The 20,934-nt window shown below is 43.5% G+C and overlaps 3 protein-coding genes across 5 annotated transcripts; 1 reads left to right on the top strand and 2 right to left on the bottom strand.

Annotated features, from left to right (window-relative positions):
• Positions 1 to 617: 617 nt before the first annotated feature.
• rock2a (rho-associated, coiled-coil containing protein kinase 2a) lies at positions 618 to 15,611 on the top strand. 3 transcript variants are annotated; one of them, XM_049741162.2, is made up of 33 exons: positions 618 to 1,485; positions 6,303 to 6,384; positions 6,475 to 6,575; positions 6,677 to 6,814; positions 6,922 to 7,182; positions 7,399 to 7,543; positions 7,630 to 7,768; positions 8,104 to 8,195; positions 8,289 to 8,448; positions 8,579 to 8,633; positions 8,772 to 8,860; positions 8,939 to 8,987; positions 9,241 to 9,376; positions 9,615 to 9,706; positions 9,846 to 10,092; positions 10,212 to 10,318; positions 10,464 to 10,623; positions 10,704 to 10,864; positions 10,960 to 11,144; positions 11,224 to 11,293; positions 11,388 to 11,491; positions 11,778 to 11,964; positions 12,028 to 12,121; positions 12,196 to 12,290; positions 12,395 to 12,586; positions 12,669 to 12,837; positions 12,929 to 12,999; positions 13,087 to 13,175; positions 13,286 to 13,364; positions 13,484 to 13,751; positions 13,812 to 14,025; positions 14,169 to 14,216; positions 14,382 to 15,611. In XM_049741162.2, exons 1-33 carry the CDS (start codon positions 1,387 to 1,389, stop codon positions 14,383 to 14,385), a joined length of 4,182 nt encoding a protein of 1,393 aa, XP_049597119.1. In that variant the 5' UTR covers positions 618 to 1,386; the 3' UTR covers positions 14,386 to 15,611. The 3 variants fall into 3 exon arrangements, with proteins under 3 accessions (XP_049597119.1, XP_049597120.1, XP_049597121.1); XM_049741163.2 differs by lacking the exon at positions 14,169 to 14,216; XM_049741164.1 differs by lacking the exons at positions 618 to 1,485; positions 6,303 to 6,384 and having other exon boundaries at positions 6,941 to 7,182.
• An 805-nt stretch (positions 15,612 to 16,416) lies between these two features.
• On the bottom strand, positions 16,417 to 19,011 carry slc66a3 (solute carrier family 66 member 3). Its single transcript, XM_049741218.2, has 7 exons — positions 18,741 to 19,011; positions 17,492 to 17,574; positions 17,343 to 17,412; positions 17,223 to 17,280; positions 17,023 to 17,143; positions 16,883 to 16,924; positions 16,417 to 16,798 (listed from the first exon to the last, which is right to left on the bottom strand). The coding sequence occupies exons 1-7, from the start codon at positions 18,884 to 18,886 to the stop codon at positions 16,698 to 16,700; spliced, it is 621 nt and encodes a 206-aa protein (XP_049597175.1). The 5' UTR covers positions 18,887 to 19,011; the 3' UTR covers positions 16,417 to 16,697.
• A 183-nt stretch (positions 19,012 to 19,194) lies between these two features.
• Positions 19,195 to 20,571, bottom strand: cimip5 (ciliary microtubule inner protein 5). Its single transcript, XM_049741222.2, has 3 exons — positions 20,102 to 20,571; positions 20,001 to 20,040; positions 19,195 to 19,843 (listed from the first exon to the last, which is right to left on the bottom strand). The coding sequence occupies exons 1-3, from the start codon at positions 20,323 to 20,325 to the stop codon at positions 19,646 to 19,648; spliced, it is 462 nt and encodes a 153-aa protein (XP_049597179.1). The 5' UTR covers positions 20,326 to 20,571; the 3' UTR covers positions 19,195 to 19,645.
• Positions 20,572 to 20,934: the final 363 nt, after the last annotated feature.

The following is a 20,934-nucleotide window of genomic DNA, read 5'->3' as shown; positions in this document are numbered from 1 at the left end:
TAAACCAAGATGTAAATGAATGAAGTCGAGTCAGGAACTTTTTTTTTTTTAGAACTAAATATACAGTTTTATTTGTAAAGGGAAGAATCGTTGACTAGTGTGTGTGTGTGTATGGGGGGGGGGGGGTCCTTGTTCAAGGTCATAGTGCTGCAGCAAACAAAATCCAGGTTTAGCAGCATTTTAGCGCCATCGTGTGGCTTCTGTAAGGATACAGCACAGCACAATTCTGAACTGAAATACCTCTGCAAATATTTGACAAAGAGAACAAAAATGTGCAGAGGCTACAGTCCTAATATGTAGCCTATAACCACTACTGTTACACCAGACTTCATTAAAACGTAACTATGAATATGTTTTGAAAAGATAAAAGCTCTGTCAGTTAAATAAATAAATAAGCAAGGAAGTAAGTAAGTAAGTAAGTAAGTAAGTAAGTAAGTAAGTAAGTAAGTAAGTAAGTAAGTAAGTAAATAAATAAATAAATAAATAAATAAATAAATAAATCCATTATTTTTAAAAAAGCAATATGTGACTTTCTAAACAAAGTTAATTAGGAGATAAGTTGAAGTGCAGAGAGAGGACTGGTGAATCATGGGAAATGGAGTTCTTTCTGTCAATGGGAGGAGCCAGATCCCAGAGCGCGTGCGTGTTTGCATGAGTGTTGTGTCGATGTTCGTGAATCGTGAGGGACTGCTTTAGAGCTGGGACTTTTCTTCCAAGCAAACAAGGATTTTTTTTTCCACGACCAAACCAACGGTCCGGACTTTTGGAAAGCGGTGGAAAATGTAAGCGAGAACCCAGGAAGAGAGCGCGTGCCCGTTAAAAATTGAGCGCGGGCTTCTCCTTGTCCCTTCATAACACTTGTGGCATCATCGAGGAAGAACTTTGACACCAAGTGTCTGCAAAGCTCTTTCTTGCACGGGCTGAAGTGAAGTGGCATTTTGGAGAGGAAAATCCGAAGCATTTGCAGACGTTCCAAAAAGGGGGAAGGGGAGGCGAGAGAGCCAAAGAAAACGCCCTGCTGCGGGGCGCCCAGTGCTTGTTGCTGCTCCTGCTGCTGCTGCTGCTGTTGTTGTTATCTCCAAATAAATTCAAAGTTAAAACATGCATCTCCCACCGAACGGGAGATGAGATGGAATGTGGAACGTTCTCTTCGCCCCTTGAAAGTCGAACGTCGCTCTCGTTGGTAAGGGGCCTCTACACATTTCGGCAAGTTTCATCGCTTGAGGAGTATTTTCCCCTCGTTGGTGCACTCTTTTCCCGTCGGAGACGATCTGGGTGGGCTGGGAGCCCCGAGGCTGCCCCGCTAGGCCCGAACAAGCAAGTTTCCCATGTAAAGCCAAGCAATCGGGGATCAAAACAAGAAGTTTGACGAGGGACACCGCAGACATGTCTCAAGGCGCCGAGAAGAGGATGGAAAGCCGCTTGAAGAAGTTGCAGGACCTGATGAGAAACCCGAGGTCTGCGTTGAACCTGGAAAGTTTGCTGGTAAGTCAAGTGGAACACATCGTCTGCATTATTTACGAATGTCGTGGTGGCTGCTCCTTCCTTGAAACGACAACTTGTGCTTTTGGGATGGGATGGGATGTATGGGGCTTTATATATTATTGGCCACCTTGACCTCTTCCTTTGTTATTAGGGAGGCTGCTGCTGCTGCTGCTGCTGCTGGTGCTTGCTTGCTTGTGCGTCCGTCCTCCCTCACTTTGTCCCGACGTACAACAACATTTTCCAGTCCGTCCTGTAATCAGATCTCTCGCCATTACAACGTATTCGATTGAAACTGCAACAGAAGGAAGGGGCTGGCTACATTAGGGAAGGCCCGCTTAAGAGTTAAAACCCACCGCACCGCAGATCGGGCGGGCACTTTGGGGGGAGTCTGTGGTGTCTGCAGATTAGGATTAATTTGTGGAGAATGTACCAGTTAAGGTTTTTATGGGGACTAATCTGTAACTGTTGGTCACTGCTGTTGTCCTCCTGCTTGAACAGATGAGAGAAACCATTTAAAATGGTCTTTGTGGAGAGAATGCTGGTTAGGGTCGTAGTCTGATCACAACAAGCATCCTTGGGTGACTTCCATGACGCAGGACAGGCTCAGTCGGTTTAAAAAATCATTGCAAATACGTAACTGTGATGAGCAAACTGCAGTGAATGCACTTGCAGGAGATTGACAGTCCCCTGTATTAAATAAGTGGAGCCTGGGTGCTATAGTGCTATATGGAATCATCTTTTATTGGAGAGATGCACACCCCTACCTGTTCTGCATCGGCAGCACCTGCTCACTGATCTGATCTGACGCGCACACAAACAAACAATAAATGTGTCTTTCTGATCCGAAGGCTCCTGCCGAGGTACGTGAGGTCTCGCTTGATCTCATGCAGGCTGGCGGTTTAACCACAAACATTTGGTGCGACTTTTGAGTCATATTTTCCCCCCTAATACTTTGTTGAATATCTGACTTCATTTTGAGGTTCCACTTTACAGCAATTATTGGATTAGTGGTGCTTCCTCAAAAGATTAATGTTGTATCCTCAAATCTCCGTTCATGACTCGCAAGATAACTCAGTCGAGCCGTTTTAAGTGACGCTGCATTTGAATTGCTGAGCTCCTTAAGTGGATCTGCTGCAAGACAAACACAATGTCATTTCGATCTTAAAAAGCACCACTTTGCCCCTTTTAATATTCCTCATCTAGCACGGGGCCCTTTTTTGTTTTTATTCAGGCAAAGTGAGGCACTTTAATTCTTTACTGCAACACTAAAAAACAAGGGATTCTCGCCTCCTACCAGATTTTTCTGGAAATGACCTCATTGGGTAAATAGTTGGTAAGTATACTGCACATGGGGCTCAAAATCCCCACAAATGACATTTGAGTATTATTTGGTTGTCATTGGTTTATAGTATCTTTCCCTGTCTCTAATAGCCTTTTGTCATTTTTCTTGCTCCCTATTTTGGCCACACGAACGTGAATGTCTTGTTCTATTGCAGCATTTCCTCTTCACTGCCGCTCCGCCACTTTGCACACCCCATAAAGAACAATTTGAGCGTTTAAAGAGGTGTGGATTGTCTCACCTCACCCTGACACTAAAAGTAAAGCAAAGCATGGGCTTTGTCTCGGTCGGGAGTGTAGTTGAGTTGTTCTCAGACGAGCAACAACGGCCGGCACCGGTATCAGTGTGCTCGCTGGGAAGAAACACTTCCTTATAAGGCACTCGGGATGGTGGCTCAGGTCAATCTTTTTTTTTTTTTTTTTTCTTCCCCTTTTTGCAAAACAAGCCAGTCTCTCTACTCAGTACCTCCTCTGGGGAGCCGACTGGTTAGGCCTCTTTAGCATGAAAGATTCTGGTTCTATTAGAAACCTTTCTTGAATTTGGACGTTTCCTCCAAAGTCAGAGTGCACTAATAAAAGTGATCTGTCATTTGAATGTAGCTGCGCTTTTTGTTGTTGTTCTTGGATTTGCAAATGGCTTATCTTGTGGATGTGTTCAAGAGTTTTCCAGCTTGGTGTATTTTTAGTTGGATGAGGGTGTGCGTGCGTGCGTGCGAGAGCAGAGCGGAGAAGAGAACAGGAGGCTCCCACACATAACACTCGCTCTCCATCTCGCTTCAGCTCAGTCAACCTTCTGTTGAGACACAACCTCCCACGCGCACATCTTTTTTTCTTACGCCAACACACATACAGTACGTGTATGTTATATCCACCGTTGTGTGCTTATGAATGCGCACTTTGCATTCATTGCAACAGCAGCAGCAGCAACAACACAATTGAACAGATATTTATTGTCACGTCTCCCTTTCTTCCAAAGCCAAACAAAAGATTGTGTCGGTAAACAGACGCAATGCATTACGGCAAATGAAATAATCCTGTCTCTCTGTTGTGTTGCCATGGCAGGAGGCTGGCGACATTGCTATGGCCAAGAAATAAAAATATAATGAGCGCCATAGAATATAGGTCAACCTTGGGCGATATGGACCAAAAGTGACATCCCGCTCTTTTTAGGCCGAACAGCGATGATACGATACGTATATTTGTATTTTAAACAAAACGTGCAAAGCGTTTAGTTGAAACAAAACACGGCGTGTTACACTTCCTGCTCAACTAAGCACAGCTGTGCAAATAACAGAAATACTATATAAAGAGGAGTACAAAAGTATTTCCACATTTATTAAATCATACAAATAGCTTCCATTTTATTAATGAAAGCTATGCAAATAACACATGTAAAGTAAAACAGGTTTACTTTGGCAGGAAAACATGGGCCTACAGCTCGTAAATGAACAGTTGTGCAAAGAGCAAGAATGTCAACAAAACAGACTGACCCTGGCTGGAAACACACGTACGGCTGCTTGAAACCAAAACAGACACAATTATGACGCAATACTTGCTGTTGTCACAAGATACGTACTATTTGAAAAGGCAGTAGGAGTTGAAATGATGTCCCTCCCCACTCCAGCCATTCAAGTTTGCACTGTGGGCACTCAGCGCCTCACCCTTGCTATATTTTTCTAGCGCATTCCTCAGTTGACTGGACTATATTAATAAATAAATCCTTGGTGCCAAAAATGCACAGGGCACCGGAGCATGGGACATTCAAATCCGGTGCCGCTACCGTCCGTCCCTGTGGGCGCATTACTGTGCTGGCCTGATGGATGGATGGATGGATGGATGGATGGATGGATGGATGGATGGATGGACGGACGGACGGACGGACGGACGGACGGACGGACAGACGGATGGACGGATTCCTGCTGTTGTTGTCTGTTGGCCATGCCAAGCCAAGCCCAACCCAGCCCAGCCCAGTCCAGCCAAACATGTGGAATTCAATCAAAACAAGGACATTCATAGTTCATACTATTGTGTTTGCTCCATGATGAGACAGAATGCACACGGCCAAGCAGCCTGCTTCTCTGGAACGGTCAACATCAAACATCAGTTGAGTTCTTTTGACAAAGGCATATTGAAGTGGCAAAAATCAGCGCTTGATATTGCCAAAACGACTTTGTCGTATAAAATGGAGCGCTAAACACTTTTGCTGTAGTTGCCAAGCAACCATCCAGAATTCACAGTTTGGTAGAGATCCGCACATTAGTCAAACATTAGAGGCAGAGTAGCATCTTTTGAAAGAAGACCAGACATTATCTTTAGCGCATCCAAGAAAAAAAGTGCAAATTGTCCATTTCATCTTTGCACATCCTCCAACACTTGTCAGTCGATTATTGATGTGTGGCTGTTTGACTAAGTAGCTGACAAATGGCCTCTTGGCTCTTGTTTTCTGTTACTGTTCACTAATGGCAGGAAATTCGAGCAACTTAACTTTATTGTGACACTTAAAGCATCGAATGGATGTGTTTTTTGTAAATGTGACTCCATAGGGATTTAAAAGAAAAATGGCAGCAGTCACCGTTATGTTATAGATAGCGCAACCAGTTGATACCAGTTTCATAGGCTAAACTATGAATAGAATTATTTTTAGGATGATCAGTTCTAAAAAGTTATGTATCACTGTATTGCTTCTGATGCACTGAGAAAGAAGTGGGTGTGTGGCCAATAATATTATCACAAATGACAAATTTAAAATACGATCAATTTAACGAAAAGCATGTTAGGCTAAACCTTTCAATAGAACGTCTTATCTTTTGCTCTCTGTATTTCCTAATTGGGACCCACCAAATTGCAAAGTAACCACAGAAGCAAGTGTGCAACTGTAACCGCCTGCGACTATTCGAACATTTCTGCAGCCACAGAGGAAATGAGTTGCACAGAGGGACATGAAGTCTTTATGTCATAGTGAAATTATCTGACCAAACACGGGGGAGGAGGGGTGGATCATTTCCTGGATTGCTTTTTGGGAGATTCGAGTGCATGCATTTGGACGTGCACCCCCTTGGCCGGCCGGCCGGTCGGCCGGCAGCCCTTCTCCTCATGTGCCCTTCCCCACCCCCTGCTTGTGTATTTTTTTCCCTTAAATAGTAGCTTTGTGTGAGGTTAGTCCTTTAATGGGGAAGCGCTGTTGAGCTGCTGCTGAATCAAGAGTGTCGTTAGCTGGTCGCCGCACACTGCCGTGCGGCAAATGCTTCAAAGAGCAAGAGGAGAGAGAGGAAGATAAGACATATTGATCTACTAAGCATAAAATATACAGCAGATACTTATTTCAATGCTATCGAACATTTATTATTTGTGCTCTTCTTCTTCCATAACAATGTAGTATCTTGGCATATTGTCATTTGTTTTGGAGTAGATGTTGGAATCATCTGTGTTCCCTTTGGTTGCTTTAACTCGAGTTTGTCTTTTCCCCCCTGCCCTCCCAGGACTCCTTAAATGCTGTGGTCTTAGATTTGGACTACCCTGCACTTCGCAAGAATAAAAACATTGACACCTTCTTAAACAGATGTAAGTAGTGGAGAAGTGGTTTGATTTTGGACACAATTTTATGTTCCTGATATATTGATATTACCCATGACATTTTTTTTTCTTCCTCAGATGAGAGCGTCATAAGACAAGCTCGAGATCTCCAAATGAAGTCGGACGACTTTGATAGAGTGAAAGTGATTGGCCGAGGAGCTTTTGGTGAGGTTCAGCTGGTGAGTAGGGCCCACGTTAAATCCACGTTTGATTTCAATGGAATTTGCTACCGGGCGGCCCCATTTCCAATTTCCAAACTGTGCGTCCCGCCGTCATTCAGGTGAGGCACAAAGCCTCTCAGAAAGTCTACGCTATGAAGCTTCTAAGCAAGTTTGAGATGATCAAACGCTCAGACTCTGCCTTCTTCTGGGAAGAAAGGGACATCATGGCCTTTGCCAACAGTCCATGGGTGGTGCAGGTAGGACGTTTTGGCCAACCAGATGTACTTTGACAGCCATTTTTTGTTCTTTCTGATGCTTGCTGTGTAAGGATCTATAAAGGAGCTTGTCCTGTTTGTTTGATCAGTTGTGCTGTGCCTTCCAAGATGAGCACTACCTCTACATGGTGATGGAGTATATGCCAGGAGGTGACCTAGTCAACCTCACCAGTACCTACGACGTGCCAGAGAAATGGGCCAAGTTTTACACGGCAGAGGTGGTGATGGCCTTGGATGCCATTCACTCCATGGGCTTCATCCACCGCGACGTCAAGCCAGACAACATGTTGCTTGACAGACAAGGACACCTGAAACTGGCTGACTTTGGCACATGCATGAAGATGGACTCTGTGAGTTTGGCCCTTGGCAAAGACGCATACATTCTTTTCGAAGTCCTCCGCAGTAAGATAACATCCCGTGTGAGCATTTCCAATGTGTCCAAGTCGTTGTTTGGGTCGATCGACTTTGTCCTATTTCTTGGCAAGGATACATAACATTGAGATGATGACTTTTACGGTGCACTTGTTAAACTGTGTTGAATGTTTCCATTTTGGCTCGTGTCCCAGACCGGTATGGTGCGTTGTGACACAGCAGTTGGAACCCCTGACTACATCTCACCTGAGGTGCTGAAATCCCAGGGAGGCGACGGCTGTTATGGCAGAGAGTGCGACTGGTGGTCTGTTGGGGTGTTCATCTTTGAAATGCTTGTTGGTCAGGGTTGTTTTTTCTTTTCCCCTTTCCTCTTTCAGCATGTTTTCCTCCAATAAGAAAGTCACTCGCTTATGAAATGATTTCAGGTGACACGCCATTCTATGCTGACTCTCTGGTGGGAACCTACAGTAAGATCATGGATCATAAAAACTCCCTCAACTTCCCTGATGACGTGGAGATCTCCAAAGATGCAAAGAATATCATCTGCGCCTTCTTGACGGACAGGTATGGAAATGAATACGTAAATCCTCTTCTCTTTTGCTCCGCCTCTAATATGATTTTGGGTGTGAGCGTTGTTATCTCAGACTGGGGAGACCCAAATTGAAGAAGCTCTCTGCCTGGAGATTGTGTTGAGTGATTAGAATCTTTTTCCTTCATTCCACACCCTTCCACTGCAACCAGCCAGCATATTATCCTCATCATCTTGAACAGCGGATGAACATTTTTGCCTCAGGCACATCTTACTGCTTCTTCCAAAAATGTCAAATGATCAATACAGCAGAATGGGATTAGTTGACGAAGGTAATCAGGGTGCGGTCTCCCTTTTTTTTTTTTTTAAGGGAGGTTCGATTAGGACAGAACGGCGTGGAGGAGATCAAGCGACACCCATTCTTCAGGAATGACCAGTGGAACTTTGACACCATCAGAGAAAGTTAGTGTCTCTACAGATAAACATGAACGTCCAAGTTTATTGTTTATGACCTTTTATTTTTTTTTTTATTTTTTTTTTTTTCCTTCTTCTCAGCTGTTGCACCCGTGGTCCCAGAGCTGAGTAGTGACATCGACACCAGTAACTTTGATGAGATTGAGGATGACAAAGGAGATGTGGAGACTTTCCCCACACCCAAAGCTTTTGTTGGAAATCAGCTCCCCTTTGTGGGATTCACCTACTTCAAAGAAGACCAGTAAGAGATGAGATGAGATGAGATGAGATGAGATGAGATGAGATGAGATGAGATGATGCTTTTTGGGAGCGCTGGCTTGTAGTAGTAGCAGTCATTTCAATTGACTTGTATGTTTTGCTTCATTATTTAGGCTACTAACTGCTCCCAACAACTCCTCGTCTATGAATGATAATTCCAAGGGAGAGGTAAGTCAATTCACCCTCTTCAGGCTGATCCTCATTAATAAAACCCACGTTGCAGCATTACCTGTACATAAATAATGGAGATATTTTATATTAACAACGTTGATTTTTGTTAAATTCAATTTCTCCCATTCTTTTCAGTCAGTAGCATTACAGAAGAAGCTTGGCCATTTGGAAGTGCAGTTGAATAATGAGAAACAAGCCAAAGATGATCTGGAGCACAAATTCAGGTACACAAAGCTCTGCTGAAGCTCAATAAAAGCTGGATCGTTGATGTTTCTTCTAATGATTTATCTGTAACTCCTCAGAGCTGCCACAAGTCGTCTGGATAAAGTTTCCAAAGAACTCGAAGATGAGGTAGAACAATAACTGCCAGTAAATCTCTGCTGCTCAGGCACATTTTGTGTTGCAAGATATTGATGGTTCCAGTTTTTTTTTCTGCACCATAGTTAACTTTTACACTCTTAAATTTTGATGGCTTTTTGTAGTTACTATGTCTCAGTTGAACCACATAAAATGTCCGACTTGTGTTAAAGACCCAATCTAAGTGGTGATAAACTGATGACAGGACTGTAAAAGGTTTGACAAGGTATGAAATGCCTGAATTCAGGTGAGCGGCAGGAAGAATTTGGAGTCCAGCCTGAGGCAGCTGGAAAGGGAGAAGGCCCTTCTGCAGCACAAGAGCCTGGAGAGCCACCGCAAGGCTGAGAGCGAAGCTGACAGGAAACGCTGTCTGGAAAATGAAGGTGATTGCACACATTCAGCTCATTGGCATTACCATTTTTGGACCCTCGTTGAAGGTAATCCTTGAATAAATCTAATGCTTACGTATGTCAAATGCAACCATAAAAAATTCAAGAAGAATATTGTAAGAAAATTGAATTCAAAAACAATATATATTTTTCACGAGGAGCTTTTGAGTTGATGGAACATGGATTGACGTAATATTATGGATACCCTTTTTGGTTGTACCTTGTTTTACAGTTAACAACCTACGCGATCAGCTCGACGACTTAAAAAAAAGGAATCAGAATTCGCACATTTCCAATGAGAAGAACATTCATCTGCAGAAACAGGTCAGTCGTTTGCTTTTATCACGCACATTGTATTGATTGATCTTTTCATTTGAAGAAAATCCTTTTGAAGTTGCTTGACACAAAATGGCGTTTTGACCCTCGGAGGAGTTTTGGAAAGCTCACAATCATTCTCTCTCAGTTGGAAGAAGCCAACATCTTGCTACGGGCCGAATCCGAGTCGGCGACCAGGCTCCGTAAAAACCAGACGGAGAACAGCAAACAGCTGCAGCAGCTGGAGGTGAACACGCGAGAGCTGCAGGACAAATGCTGTCTGCTGGAGCGCAGCAAGCTCAGCTTGGAGAAGGAATGCATCAGTCTGCAGGCCGCCCTGGAAGCAGAGCGAAGGGAGCACAGCCAAGGCTCGGAGACCATCAGTGACTTGATGGGTGCGTAAGATGAATGCAACAATTTGACCTAGCGTGTCCATCCGGGCGGGGTAGGGAGTGTGTGTGTGTGTGTGTGTGTGCGTTGGCTGAAATCTGAACCGGCCTTATCTGTGGCGCAGGGCGGGTCTCCGGCCTTGAGGAGGAGCTACAGCAGCAGAAACGAGCTCTCTCCAAAATGGAGACTGAGAAGAGGCATCTTCAAGAGAAGCTCACTGACTTGCAAAAGGTTCATGTCGTCATCCAACTAGACACTGCACCACTTTTTCTATCTAGATTTACTTGCGGACTTGTGGCCTGCCATGATTGGGTCATTTTGGCATCCCGACCGACCTTTGGCATGCGTGTTCAAAGACCTTTTTGCTCGTACACAGGAGAAGAGCAACAAAGAGATCGATTTGACCTATAAACTCAAGGTCTTGCAGCAGGAGCTGGAGCAGGAGCAGGGCTCGCATAAAGCCACCAGGGCTCTGCTGGCCGACAAGAACAAGATAAAAGTCACCATCGAGGGTGCAAAATCAGAGTCCACCAAGGGTACGATTCACTTAGCGTAGTTTTCAAAACATTTAAGCATTGTGAAATGTCCCTGACTATCTCTCCATGACACAATCCAGAGATGGAGCAGAAGCTGGCAGAGGAACGAGCTGCCAAACTGCGGCTGGAGAACAGGATACTCGAACAGGAAAAGCATAGCAGTATGATGGACTGTGACTATAAACAAGCTCTCCAGAAGCTAGATGAGCTGCGCAGACACAAAGACCACCTCACGGAGGAAGTGAGTGACCGACCGTATTGACTTGTATTTACTGCTCGCTCGGATGTTAATTATGGCCTGGATGGAAATCAACGTTGTTGTTTGTTTTTCTGCAGGTGAAGAATCTAACGCTGAAGATTGAGCAGGAAACCCAGAAACGTAACCTGACTCAAAATGACCTCAAGGCCCAGAACCAACAACTCAACTCCCTGCGAACGTCCGAAAAGCAGCTCAAGCAAGAAACAAATCACCTACTGGACATTAAACGCAGCTTGGAAAAACAGAATCAGGAGCTGCGCAAGTCAGTCCATTCTTTATTGATGCACATTTGATACTTTGACAGCTAGAGAGGATACATAATGTCACTCTTTTGTTTACAGAGAAAGACAAGACACAGACGGGCAAATGAAGGAACTACAAGACCAGTTAGAAGCTGAACAGTATTTCTCTGTCAGTTTATACTACCTCATATAAAAACATACGAAGGCAATGCGTTGTATGTAGTACAGCAGTCATTTATTCGTCCTTGCGTTTTGTTTTCCAGACTTTGTACAAGACCCAAGTTCGTGAACTAAAAGAAGAATGTGATGAGAGGAACAAACTTTTGAAAGAAGTGCAGCAGTCTCTTCAGGAAGCACAGGAAGAGAGGTGTTTAAACTTTTCAAAAACATTTTTTTTTTCTTTTTCTGTAAGCCTGACAAGCAAAATGGCAAACAAATATCTCCGGCATCCAGACTTTTTCTGCAGCCTGATCTTTGTGACAATCTATTGCTAACAGCAGCCTCTAGTGGTAGAGCATAAGTGATGAGTCTACTCAGTCCATATAAAGGAAAGGAGATACGAAAGGAAGTGATTCTAGGTGGCTGGATAAATGTTCAAAAAGTATTTCTATGGTACGTTTGTGGATGGCTGATGCTTAGTCTTTCATTTTCAGAGATTCTCTGGCCGCCCAGCTGGAAATCACACTGACTAAGGCTGACTCAGAGCAGCTGGCTCGCTCCATCGCTGAGGAGCAATACTCTGATCTGGAGAAGGAAAAAATCATGAAGGAGCTGGAGCTGAAAGAGATGATGGCCCGCCATCGTCAGGAGTTGTCGGACAAGGACATCACCATCAATTCGGTAAACGATGTGACTTGGTTTTGTCTATCGCTTACTATATAACAAACCATGTGGATGTTACAGTTGGAAGAAGCCAATAGGACCCTGACCAGTGATGTCGCCAACTTGGCCAATGAAAAGGAAGAGCTCAACAACAAAATGAAGGAGGCCCTCGAAGGTATCAAAACGTTGACCTTGAATCCTGCCGAAACAAGTTGTCATTGTTTCTTTTTTTTTTTTTTTTTAATCTAGAAACGGAGAAGTCAAATGATTGGGAGCAGCAGATCAATCAGATGAAGCACACGTTTGAGAAGCAGCTGCAGTCTGAGAGGACACTCAAAACTCAGGTTTGGGATGTAAACTACGTATGTCCATCAACAGCTGTGCAAATCCGTGTTTGCTTGTTACATTCCAGAAGTTAGATTAAAACAAAACAAATGTCCATTTACAGGCCGTCAACAAGCTGGCAGAGATCATGAACAGGAAGGAGGTGCGTGGTGGAAGTAGTCGCCGCGGCAATGACACAGATATGCGCCGAAAGGAGAAAGAGAACCGAAAGCTGCAGTTGGAGCTGAGATCGGAGAAGGAAAAACTCAACAGCACCATCATCAAATACCAACGAGAGATCAACGAAATGCAGGCGGTGAGTCCGACGCTCCCCACCGATTCATATCACTTCCAGCGGTGTATTTGATCGGCGGGTGCCGTTTCCTTTTTATTGGTAGCAATTGGCAGATGAGAGTCAGATGCGAATTGAGCTTCAGATGGCCCTGGACAGTAAAGACAGCGACATCGAGCAGCTGAGGAATCTCCTTCAGTCACTCAGCGTTCAGTCCATTGAGTCGGCCAGCGTCTGTAGCGGTCCGGACTTTGACACCGATGACGCCTTGACAGGTAAAGAAAAAGTAGAAGGCGGCATGGCATCCCTGTTGCCTCATAAGGTACGTACGTACGTACGTACATTTGACCAATCTTTTTCCCTTAGAAACAAGGCTTGAAGGGTGGCTATCCCTCCCTGTGCGGAACAACACCAAGAAGTTTGGATGGGAAAAAAAGGTAAACCGTGCAAACGGATAATGTCTTGATATGTACGTACGTATGTTCTTTGTTTTGTTTTGACCATGTTCTCCCGACTTGCTGTAGTATGTTGTCGTGAGCAGCAAGAAGATTCTCTTCTACAAGAGCGAACAAGACAAAGAGCAGTCCATCCCTTATATGGTGCTTGATATAGAGTAAGTACGGCACTGCAGGGAGAATCAATTGTTTGGCAAATACACCAGAAACTTATTTTACGAGAGGGGGCTTGTGTCACATGTTTATTTTTTCTTCTTCTTCTTCACAGCAAACTCTTCCATGTGAGGCCTGTCACTCAAACGGACGTGTACCGAGCCGATGCCAAAGAAATTCCAAGAATATTTCAGGTTTGCAATTGTTTGTACCTCTATCTACGCTATGCTGAAAATTCAAAATGAACTCATGAGACAGATAAAACAGGTGCCCTTGAAAGACACACTTTGAATGGTTCCTTTCTTCTCTCCAGATTCTTTATGCCAATGAAGGGGAGAGCAAAAAGGAGCCCGAATTTCCCGTGGAGCCTCTGGCAATCGGCGAAAAGTCCAGCTACATCTGTCACAAAGGCCACGAGTTCATTCCCACCCTGTACCACTTCCCCACCAACTGCGAGGCGTGCACCAAACCACTGTGGAACATGTTCAAGCCGCCACCTGCTTTGGAATGTCGCCGCTGCCACATCAAGTGCCACAAGGATCATATGGACAAAAAGGAGGAGATCATCGCTCCTTGCAAAGGTAAACTTCATTTTTCAAGTGTATTCAAAATGAAATGAAATGACCACCTTGTCGTTTCAGTCAACTACGACGTGTCTACGGCCAAGAACCTGCTGCTGCTCGCCACGTCTCAGGAGGAGCAGCAGAAGTGGGTGAGTCGCCTGGTAAAGAAGATTCCCAAGAAGCCGCCGCCCCCAGAGAGCCTTTCCCGCTCCTCACCGCGCGCTTCCATGAAAGTCCAGCCCAGTCAGTCCTTGAGGAGACCCAGTCGACAGCTCCCCATCAGCAAGAGCAGGTAGTAAAATAGCACTCACCACATCTGTGCTTTCAGATTGTTTTGTCAGAACGTTTTCTACGTTTAGGACGTTTTTTCCCCTCAGCTCAATTGTGTGTGTTGGCACACGTCGTTTGCCTCATTAAAAATGTTTCATTCACTAGATCAAATGGCTTCAAATTGATGCGAGAAGACTCCAGCAGTGGACTATGGTACAAGATGGTTTCGCCAGTGTTTGTGTTTGGCTCATGGTGTGGTGTTGCTGGTGCTGGTGGTGGGCAACATGCACTTTGCACGTGTCAGCCTGAAGTGCTTTCTGAGGGGATGACTCTTCAAAGCTAGTTTTTAAAACTTGTCCATGTTTTTGTCTCCTCCAGCTAACCTTGCGCAGGATGAGCGGGTGCATCTTGAAGACATTCCTTGTTTAAATGAAGACTTTATCGCCAAGCTCGGCTGGCCAATCAGCACACTGAACCGCCCCGCTTGACTTCCAGCAGCTCATCTTCGAAATGACTGTACGAGAATTCATTTCGCAGGCCTCCACGGAACACGGGAGCATCGGACGCAGACTTTTTAGTGCGTCTCGGGGCATTTGTGGCTCCCGCGCGACCAGATGCACTGCGCGTACCGCGACGCTTAATTGAAGGACCCTCATCTTCATTTGTGGACTGTGGCCAAAATACTTTTGGGTGTTATTGTTGTCAGTATAACGAAGGGGTTTGTGGGGAAAACGACACAGAAGGAGAATAAAAATCCCCTTGCTTGTTGGTGCAGCTCAGCAGCATTCAACATTCCGCGTAGCTTTCAGGCGCGTCCACGGCGCTCACACAAACTTGAAGAAGCAACCAAAGTGCTGCTTATTGCCATCTCCTGTGTTCCACACCAACAGAAATCCAATCCCAGCACTCTGCACTGTCAGTTTGTTTACTGAATGAAAGGGAAGGGATGGGCTAACCTAACCTAACCTAACCTAACCTAACCTAACCTAACCTAACCTAACCCAACCCAAGCTAACCCTCTCTGCTTTTCTGATCCAAGCTCAGCACCTGCTGTTGTTTGAATGTAAAAACTGGGATGCTCCAGAGACAAGACACAAGCATTGTATTCCTTGGATCCAAACTTACTTGACCGAAGTGCTTTGTTAATGCCAAAGCCACAGAATGACCTTGCATGTCCGCTTCTTTTCATACACACACACACTGCCACACATTTCAAATGTATGAAACCGAGGTAATTGTAACAAAAAGCAAAATCCAGTCAACGTACTGAGCGGGCACTATTTGCATTGAGTTTTTCTTCCAAGGTAATTCCTGTGATATTTTTGTATTAAAAGTAACTTTAGTGTTTGGGCACATAGTTGCGTGTGGATGTGGCTTTTATAGCAAGTGGAGCAACACGGAGTGTATTTGTGTGTGCGCCGTCTCCTTTAACCATCAAGCATGTTTTATACGTAGAAATATACACCGTCTATATTTTACATGTCATACAGTGCACATATTTATACAACTGCGTCCACTTTATATTTAAGGGCTTCACATCCAGACTGCATGCTGGCTACCAAACAATTCTCTATAATAACCACTTCAACAATAAAGATGTGGATGTGCCGTCCGGCTCTTAGTTATTGTTTGTATTTGCTCAAATTAACTCTTGGGTACGGTGGCTAACGCCACACTTATTCACTGCACTGATTGCTGCTGATTGGTTGTCTCTATTTTGAAAATGAACCAAACGAAAAAAATATTCAGGCAAACAGCCACTTTCACATGGTTGAAAACAAAATGTAGACTTCTCTTGTCTTACCTCACATTTCCCTAAGATCGTACAGAAAACAAATATGTAGACACAATAGAAATAACTATAAACTTCACCAGAGATACTAATGAAATTCATGATCTTTTAAATGTGCAATAGTTGCTCTTTTGCAAGAAAAGAAAAAAAAAAAGCTCATCTGGTACATCTAACACAATAACTCAAGTCTGATATCAAACTGGCAAAAGACTAACGTATGGAATGTTTTCATTGGTTGCAGGATCCCAGGTTAGGAGATGACCGATTCACATCTTATTGGCTGCTAAAGTACCAAGGTAGGTACAATACTGATATTTGATCATTTTGATGCCGACTGTACAAAACATTGTGATATTGGTATGACAGTATACACCCACCGACCACATTAGATACACCTGAAAGACAAGACTACCCCGACTTATTAATGTGATTATATACTACATGTATTACGCAGATGCTAAACTGCACTGCATCGTACAAAGGATGTATTTGAACAAGAACACTCTAAAAAAAATAAAATAAATGAACATAGGAGAAAATCCCTCTGGCAGTAAAAAAATGTTATCTTTGTAAATGTTGAATTTCCTAATGTGGCGGTGAGCAAGAAGCTTTGCGAGGCAGGGCGGTAAAAGTTCAGGTTTATTTAAATGGAGTTTGGAAAAGAACTTAACGCACATTAAAAACTGTCACTTGTCCTGAGCTGGAACGTCATGTTTGTCCTTTCTCACTCCCAAACTATTTACAGCATAATAAAACATCTTTTCTTTTTTTCTGCCCATTGGAATGTTCTTGAAAAATAATAACAAAGGGAGTTAAAAGCACATTGTACAGGCAGAAAAGCTATTCATAGTTGTAACCCGTTGCCAGACTTGATCTTGCACTGTAACATTGCTCCAAAGTGCTTAGTCTGCTTTGATGGAGCTGCGGCTGGTTCTTCGGTAATGGAGCACGCTGAGAAGCACCCACAGGTTTAGCAAGGTCATGACCATGAAACGAACCAGAACTGCGCTCAGAAGCAGAGATGGTGTTAGTCAGATCAGCAATTTTCAAAATATATTTTATTTGATCATGATCGAAGTTGATTTACCCTGCATGTCTCCAGTTGTCGCTATGGTGGTGTAAATCCGAGCTGAAAAGAGATGCACGGTGATTTGTTTTGCCATCAAATATTCCATCAACGTAAATGTCATTCCAAAGGAAAATCTCCCTCTATTGATTTTGCCTTACTTGCGCATGTGTAGGTGGCTAGCGCCCAGGTGAGGGCGCTCACCTGTCCAGAGTCTTTTGACCTCCACAGACACTGCAGTTGGGCAAACTTACTGGCTGCGCTAATGAGCGTGCACAGGCTCTGAGAAAAGAAAGTAGGTCAACAATATACTATCTCATTAACAATGTGTGAAAGTAGACAATATCTCAGGCGTAATTACCATTGCAAAATCGATGATCCATTTTTCCACGGTGAGGAGCCGCCAACCCACGACAAAGCTGAACGTGTGACGTTAAGGCAAATGTAAACAATTCCAAAATATACAGTGGCAGAAGGATACATAACGCCGTACACCAGGCTGTCCTGCAGCCGGCCACTGTAGAATAAAATCAGGAGCAGAAGAACCGCATCTGAGCAGACAAAACACACAATCTTTTTGACAAATCATAACACAACAGACTTCAACTGACGGAAAAAATGTGGCCTCACCTTGCGCAATGAGAATAGGATATTCCAGGTATGTTGGAGCTGGGTAGTCATAATACATGGCGTATGTAATAAATACAATGTAGCTGTGAAGTAGATGACAAATCAAAGGATGCTACTTGATGAAAGAAGCAGGCAAAATGATAACAAATAGCCACATGAATGGATTTGTACAATGTCAACTTAAGCGAGCAGCAACGTGCGTGCTGATGTGTATGCAGGCATCAATCGATGGTAAACAACAAACTATTGTAAGTGTAAAATGTCACACTCGGTCAGGTTGGCAGCACTTGTAACTCTGTGCAATGTTAAATGTCGACTGCGGTGTGCAAAGTGAAAGCAGGCCCTTACTTCCCCTTTCAAAGAAGCCTTTGAAATTAAAGGAAATGAAGCATGGCTCACTCAAGCCCACACTTGAAACTAGCACCTATTGAAGGTGCGCAACATTAAAATATGCCATTAAGCAGCAAAAATAGGCCCTCTCAGTTACAGCCGTTTGCTTTTCCATACTGTAATGATGGCATTACTGCTACGTTTACTCAAATATTGTTTAAACACCCTCCAAATGATTACAAGCTACCATGCAGGCACAACTCAAATAGATGCCTTGTGTCAACATGATGTGCCGTTAGAGGCAAAGAAAATGTTGTCATGCAGCATCTGAAGGCACACTCGGGTACTGTCAGCGGTTCTTCCTTACACTGTTTTAGTCAAATATTTTGCAAGCAAATATTTACTGTGACTATGACTAAAACTGTGTTGTCATCATTTTGCGATAGATCTGAAAGCTTTTCATTTAGTGTAGTCATTTATTGCAATTTTAAATCTTCATCATAAAACAGTGGGATTATGGCTCCTCTTTGCAATCTCAAATTTGAAAAGAATGTCCTGTATGATTATTTTTGTGTTTTGGCCTGCGTGAGATTCCTCCAAGTGCTCCAAAGACTATAAATTGGCATTGAGTGAATGTCTGTTTGTCTATGAGCCCTGCGGTTGTCTGTCGACGAATCTAGGGTATAGCCCGCATCTCGCCCAGTCCTTATTGAGGATACCTACGTACGTGGTGAGGAAAACAGATGCGCTGTTGCGTGCAATGTTAAGTCTTATTAAAAGCATCTCGCAAAACAAGCGCTGTTTCAAAATAAAAGCGTGCACCGCTTTAGTTTAGAATATCGGACTCTGCACAAATATGCGCAAAACATAATGCCATGTGAAAACCACATTTCTATGATTACTCACTATCGTGACTTACCCGATAAGTTCGAGCACAAGACTTTTGAGGCTGATTCCAGTTGTGGATTTGGCTCGCAACAGTACGAAGATCTGTGGGAACTTCAGCACCATGCACACCAATAATGTAGAAAAATTGGCGAAGTGTAGCAAAGTTTCAGATTGCATTTTGTTTAATGGTTGCAATTGGGAAATTCCTAAATCTGACCTACATAAAGCATCAACCAGAAACTGCTTGGGATGCCACGGACTGGTAGATGCGCTTTCACTCTCTCGGAAAGCGTCATTTCCTTTACATTTCAAAATAAAATATGGCATGGTTTATTACAATACTATTCTGACTGAACTTGGGCGAAACACTTTTATTTTGAAGACAAACTCCTCTCGCTTCTTTTATGCAAATTAAATTCCTCTCGCAATCACGCGCTGACATCCGCATACTTCATATTCAAAAGATGATGAATCATAATACGAACTGTATTATATTATTGATTTAATTCAGGCCATGCCAAATTAATGTCAGAAAATAAATGAGGAATGCAACGCGTCACACTAGACAATTGTAAAGCACTGGGATAAACACAAACACAAGTGTCTGAAATGATCTATTGTTACTATACTAACAATCATCATTATTTGAAACTCTGGATTTCTTAAGACATGCCAAAGCCTAGAACAACATTTGGCACACATGGAGAAGGAGTAGCTGTGTGGCAATAAAGACATCAATTTGAGCAAAAGCGACAACAATAATCTATGTGATTCAGTTGTTTGTAACTATGTATGCAAGTTACATTCTGATGACCAATAAAGCTTATGCAGTTATGGCGAGTTGAAAAGCTAGCAAAACACAACTGTTTGCGAGGATCATAATAGCCCAACTTGTTCAAGTCATGCGTCAAGATGAGCAAATATGAAGTGGCTTATCTAGCATGACATCATCTCTGGATCCTGTTTGCATTTGTGATGCCCTGCAGACCAGGATAAAAGTCGGTCTAGTCTCATCACTTCACGTCCCAGTGGTGTCGACAATCGTTTTCCAAATATTTGGTTAGTTGTGTTGGGGGCACAATCCGAGAAGAGCGATGAATGGTCAGGTGGAGGTTCTTCTGTCTTTAGCTCGCCCTGTAACCATGCAGCAAATATAAAATTCCACGGGAAAAACACCACAACAGTATTAACCCCTTACAGGTTCACTTCTTTTTACACCTGTCAGAATGAACAATGCCAACAAACATGATTGTGTTACAACTTTGTTGGGTGTTACAATGAACCCACTTACCATCTGATCATAATTCCGCAGGAAACTCCAATTCTTGTCCCTGTAAATGTATGGCTGATGTCAAGCATGGCTCGATAATGGCAAGATGAAAGTGAACTCACCATTCTAGCACTGCTCTCCTTTCTCTCCACACCATTTCTTTCCACGCTTGATCTCGTTGGACCGGATCACTCGCTTCTGCATCCCGCGTCGGGTGCGTCGTGTCTTCTCCTCTCTGCAGACTTTTGTTCGCGGGTGCTTGCTTTGCTATCGGCCTGCTTCCTCTACCTCGTTGCGGTAGCCGGTAGCCAGCAGATGAAGCGCGTCTAAGATTGCTGAAGTCCATTTTGTGCAAGCGTAGCAATAAATGATTTATTTAGAGCAGTCTGCCCCACTGTAGGTAGGTAGGTAGGTAGGCCCTCTGTAATTTCAGGTCAGATGACCAGCGGATCAAATCACTGCCTGTGTTTACGTTTCCATGGGAAACAGCGAAGGCAGTCGTACCTTTTTGTTTGCAACGTTAAATTAAAAAGCAAAACGGACGGATGCATAATAATTGCATATGAATATATTCTTTATTCAAATGATTGTATGTTAATTGGAATTTGCAGGCCTATATTGGTATTACTTTTATGTGTTGAAAGGACCCCCTAAAAAAATGACAAGATACATTTCAGGGAACTATCCTTGAAGTCAAAGTACTTTGAACTTGTATATTTGTGGAGAGTTTTTGCTTAAAAGTCTTCACACGGTGTCAGAATTGCCTCTCAGATTTGCTGTTTTAATGTGAACTATTTCCCATCACCTCAGATTGACGCTCCGAGTTTCTCAATGAGGTTGAAGTCAGGTCAGCTGCTGTGGAAAGCCCCCTGGACTCCAAAAAAAATGCTGATGACATTTAGTGAAACTCTGTGCACAAAGTACATTTTTGATATGTGTAATTTTTCCATTGCAT

The sequence above is a fragment of the Syngnathus scovelli genome, chromosome 14 (genome assembly GCF_024217435.2).
Source record: "Syngnathus scovelli strain Florida chromosome 14, RoL_Ssco_1.2, whole genome shotgun sequence".
NCBI classification, from domain to species: Eukaryota; Metazoa; Chordata; class Actinopteri; order Syngnathiformes; family Syngnathidae; genus Syngnathus; species Syngnathus scovelli.
This window is presented reverse-complemented; position numbering and strand designations above follow the sequence as displayed.